General features: G+C 33.4%; 1 protein-coding gene across 1 annotated transcript; it reads right to left on the minus strand.

Annotated features, from left to right (window-relative positions):
* Window positions 1-1,556: 1,556 nt before the first annotated feature.
* On the minus strand, window positions 1,557-3,723 carry LOC118755413 (serine/threonine-protein kinase S6KL-like; the record flags this gene model as incomplete). Its single annotated transcript, XM_036490250.1, has 2 exons — window positions 1,557-1,883; window positions 3,379-3,723. Coding segments are annotated over 2 exons (447 nt in total), but the record flags the coding sequence as incomplete, so codon positions are not given.
* Window positions 3,724-4,868: the final 1,145 nt, after the last annotated feature.

The raw sequence follows: 4,868 nt of genomic DNA on the forward strand, positions 1-4,868 counted from the left end.
TTTTTTTTTTTTGGATTCACAAGGACGAATAGGTAAGTTTTTAAGTTGATAAAGCTAGAAGGATGAAATTCGAGGTTGTTATCGGGTTTATATAAGTCCTTAACACATAATTTTTTCAAAAACAAATACTGCGAAATTTCAAGGATAAAATTTTAAAAGGAAATTTTTAATACTTATGCATTATGCACCGAAAAATTGAATCTTTAATGTGATACCCATACTGTTTCTCTAAGCACATTACACTGAATTTTTTAAATCATTTTTGAATTACTGACGTCGCACAGGGGGGCAAAAAAGGTTGCTGTGTATAAATCAATTTTGACAGCCCAACTATGAACCGATTACAAGTTTTTTTTTTTTTTTTTAAATAAGAGACAATTAAATTTCGCGTCGAACCATTCCTGGTGATTTTTCAAAAAAAGCTCTGGTTTTTTATTTATTTTCAAAGCGGTTTTTTCTAATCGGAAAATTCGGGAACATCTATACCGATATTTTTGAAATTTTGGACATCGACTCTAGACCTTCAAATGATGAGAATAGAAGAAGAATAATTTCGATATATCAATGGGCGTGGCACCTCCCACACAAACTAAAGTTTTCACACAACATATCTCTGGAAGTATTCATCGAAGAGTGCTGCAACTTAGTATAGCGATATATAATATCAACGCCAAACTCATGGAAAAAATGGGAGTTATTGAAAGATGGGGCGTGGCACTTCCCATACAAACTGAATTTCTCACATTGTATGTGGTGTGGTGTGGTTGCTTCTGTACCGCATTCTGCAACTCATTTTCTTCAGATTATTATGTTTTTATTAAGTTATTTTTATTATAGGACTAAAACTCTGAAACACAAATTTTCAAAAAACCGTACATTTTATTTATAGTACAATGAAACTTCGATATAACGAACCTTTATAAAACGAAATTTTTGCTGGAACCCTGAAAAAACCTCCTTGTTGCGAGATTTTGCCAACAAAAAGCTCCACAGACGCAACAAAAAAATTTTGAGCATGCAAACGAAGTGTCGAATCAATAGCCAGCCTCTACATAGCAAAGTGTGAATATTTTTGTGGTTATGTATCTACTTTAGCGCGTTGAATTTTGTGGCCAGTATGCAGCTCTCGCGAAAAGCAAAAACTCCATATAAAATGACGTAGAAGAAATGGCTTAGAAAATTTCTTGTGTAAAATTTTCTTGAGGCAGTACGCTGTTCTTAAGAAATTTGCTACGCTTTCTACTACAGTTATCTAAAGTTGTTTTGTGAAAAAAGAGCACAAGGCAACCCATGCTTGCAACAGATATATACATATATATGCCCGTTCCATTATTTCTTGAGGAAAGAGTGTGGCAAGAGGCTGGTGAATTATCAGATGTCAAAATTCCTTGGTATAATGGCAACTTTTTCTTGACCATTTTCTTGAGAGCTGCTTACTGGCCCTTAAGCGATTCATTGCAGTAATTAATTTTCGCTTGCAACTTCGTGTATACGAACACACCACGTTACCCGGAGGGTACTTCGCAGTAGGTGTCGCTCAGATCTGCTTATAACACTTTTTTCTAAATTTTGCAAATTTCGTTATATCGAGGTTTTGATATTCTATAAATATAACGAAACTGTAAATATAACGTAGCATTTGTCCAAACCCTTCATCTCCGTTATATCGAAATTTTTTGGACGTATGTATATGACACATTTTGTTCTGCAGGAATTCATACATGAATCCTTTTGTATTAAATAGAAGTATATACTTGACTGATATTACTTAATTATTGGATTTAAAATTTGTAAAATTGTCTTTCTTCCCAGTCACTTTCGTCTTCGGAGGAATGTGTAAAGGCAACAATATCTTCAGGGCTTATCAGATCCATTGGACGGAGCTGCAAATAAAATTATTGTTGGTAAAGAAGTATTCACAAATGGAGTATACACAGTTAATTAAAAGATAACTTTCATAAATCATTGAGCTGAAAGGAGAGTAAAAAACACATACATAGCTTAATTCACAAAGGCCTAACCAACACTTTTTCGGAAACTGTGTTTTTCACAGATTCAATAAAAATTTTAAAGTACTAGTACCAAAAACAACGAAGCTACATGCTACTTTTTAAAACGCCCTTCCAGTTTTTTATATTTTTTTTATGTTTCGAGATTCTTTGAACACGCTAATCTCGGAAACTACTGAACGAATTCGGTCCAGTTTTTCTCTTTTATAATTTGTAACGATGGGAGAGTGACCTTTGGTACTTACAATTTTAATAGGGTTGCCACCCATCTAAAAAATGTTAAGATCTGTTCGTGGAATTACAAAAAGTGAAATTTAAATTGAAAGGGATTGACCTCTAGATGTTCAATATTGTATTATTTTTGAGTAGGGTTGCCACCTTTATAAAAGTTATAAGATCTTCACCGTTCATTGCACTTAAAAAAATAGGTACCAAGTGAGAGGAAACGGTCTCTGGATGTGCAATAAACTTTTATTTTTTAGTAGGGTTGTCACCTATTTAAAAACTACTACCTTACTTATAATACGTCAAGGCGTTTCTTGTTAATTACATTCGATTTGTACAAATAGATTCTTTAAATTAAATGTTGTATATTGTTAACAAAATTAAGTCACATAATTTTTAATCATCTTCATAATTCAACGAGCGGCAAAGATCTCATAATTTTTAAAAAGGTGGCAACCCTCTTCGAAAAATTAAACCTTATTGCACATCTGAAGGCCAAGCCCTTTTCTTTCAAACCTATTTTTTTTTTTAATCGAATGAACTGTGCAAATCTGATGTAATTAACAAATAATGCCTTCACGTATTATACATATGTCCATACATATGTATGTAGGGTGTTAATTTTTATATAAGTGGCAACCCCACTAAAATTAAACAAAAGCTTATTGCACATCCGGAGACCATATCTTTTCACTTGGTACGTAATTTTTTAGTCCAACGAACGGTGAAGATCTTATAATTTTTAAAAAGGTGGCAACCCTACTTAAAAGATAAAACATTATTGAACATCTACCGGCCAAAGCCTTTCATTTGACATCTCACTTCAGCGAAATGGTGCGAATCTTATAATATTTTATAAAGATGGCAACCCTATAGAAATGTTAAATACCAAAAGGTCACTCTCTTATCGCTAAGAATATATTAGAGAAAATATTGTCCAAATCCGTTCCGTAGTTTTCAAGATTTCAAAGAATCTCGACTTTCCTTTATAGATTATAATATGTATACATAAGTACATACATAGATATAGATATCTTTCTTAGTTTTTTATTTAAATACAATTTCGCGATGGAATAAGTGTGCCGCCAGATTTGCGCATAGATATGTGCGTTAAAAGAAACACAGTTACATACTATCAACTTACATTTAGCAAATATTTTGAATCAATTTTAAAATTTTTGTATAGTGCGATTTTTTGCAGTGTCAAGACCGAATGCAAACGCTGTTTTGGATCCACCTCTAGCAAGCGTTTGAGTACATCCTTGGCCTCATGTGGTAGTTCTTCGATTTCGAGTGGCAAGAAGCTATGCGTTAGAACAGCACGATGTTGCTCTTCCTCAAACAAACAATGTCTGGATATATCTTCATCCTTTGAAGGTTTTGTTGAAGGTGCTGTAGCTTGGTCAACACTATCTCCTTTTCTAATATATGCTGCAGGCAAAGCAATGTCCAGAAATGTGCGAATATCGGGAGTCTTTTGAAAATAAAGAGCAAAAAATTAATTGTACTTAAATTTATTACTGAATGATAAAATAAAATCAACAATAAATTTACAAATTAGTGAGGCGTAGTCATGTATTCGTACGAATCGAATATTTGAAATTTTTGCATAGAAAATGCTAGGAAAATTTCGTGATTTTCGATTCGTACAAAAACTGGAATATGCCCCCAGTGTGATACACCCTTTCCGAAAAAAAAAGAATTATCGAAAACGGTTCACGTGGTCCAAAGTTATGCGGTAATACACCTTAAAAAAAATATATATATATATTCTGTCGAATTGATAACCGCTTTTTTTGAAGTCGTTTAAAAATAATAATGAAAGTAGTAAACAGTAGATGAAAAGGAAATTATTTGATCACAAAAGGTGAGTAGGCACTGTGGCCAATGGTAAAGTTCATTTACCACCTCTGCATGGTTGTAAGCCTGCAGAGTTCGCAAAATGCCCCGAAAGCAGTGTCCAGAGGATGCATCAAACTAGGCCGAGCATCCTTTGAAGTGCCACGAGTTTATCACCCCTATTCTGCAACACTTTCGTATTCGGATTTTACTACGAATCGTATAAATAGTATGCTGCAATCCGAATCGTATTTTTGAACTTTCGAAACTCGTAACAATGACATGCCTAAAAACGAACGAGTAAGAAATTGACAGCTTTTTTGCGTAATTTTGTACGGAAACAATTCTGTGTCGAAAGCGAGATAAAAGATGTAAATTGATGTGTGTTTGCAGGAAATATTAGTCGGTGTTCTTTTAAATTTGCCTTTCGCATATGGGCAAGTCTAAAAAGCTGCTAACCGTTGTGTTATTTATGTAGCTTTATTTTCATTGTTGTAAACTATATTAAGCTTTTGCTTTTGGATATAATTCATAGACGTATATTTGTAGACTCAAAAAAGTTTTGAATCAATCTTAATTGAAGGCACATTTGGAAAATACGTCGAAACGATCTAAATCTTTTTATAATTACTAGTACTTATAACGTTACATATGTATACATGTAAAATGCTTCAAAAAATTTTCTCTAGAAGTGTGTAAAAGCCCCGATTTACTACTTTTAATGATGCTGTTTTTCGACAAAGGTTCTGATAGTCGGTCCAACATAATTGGAGCCTTCTAAATTCAATGGCGTCC

The sequence above is a fragment of the Rhagoletis pomonella genome, unplaced genomic scaffold (genome assembly GCF_013731165.1).
Source record: "Rhagoletis pomonella isolate Grant_MI unplaced genomic scaffold, Rhpom_1.0 Rhpom_scaffold_06200, whole genome shotgun sequence".
Classification (NCBI taxonomy): domain Eukaryota; kingdom Metazoa; phylum Arthropoda; class Insecta; order Diptera; family Tephritidae; genus Rhagoletis; species Rhagoletis pomonella.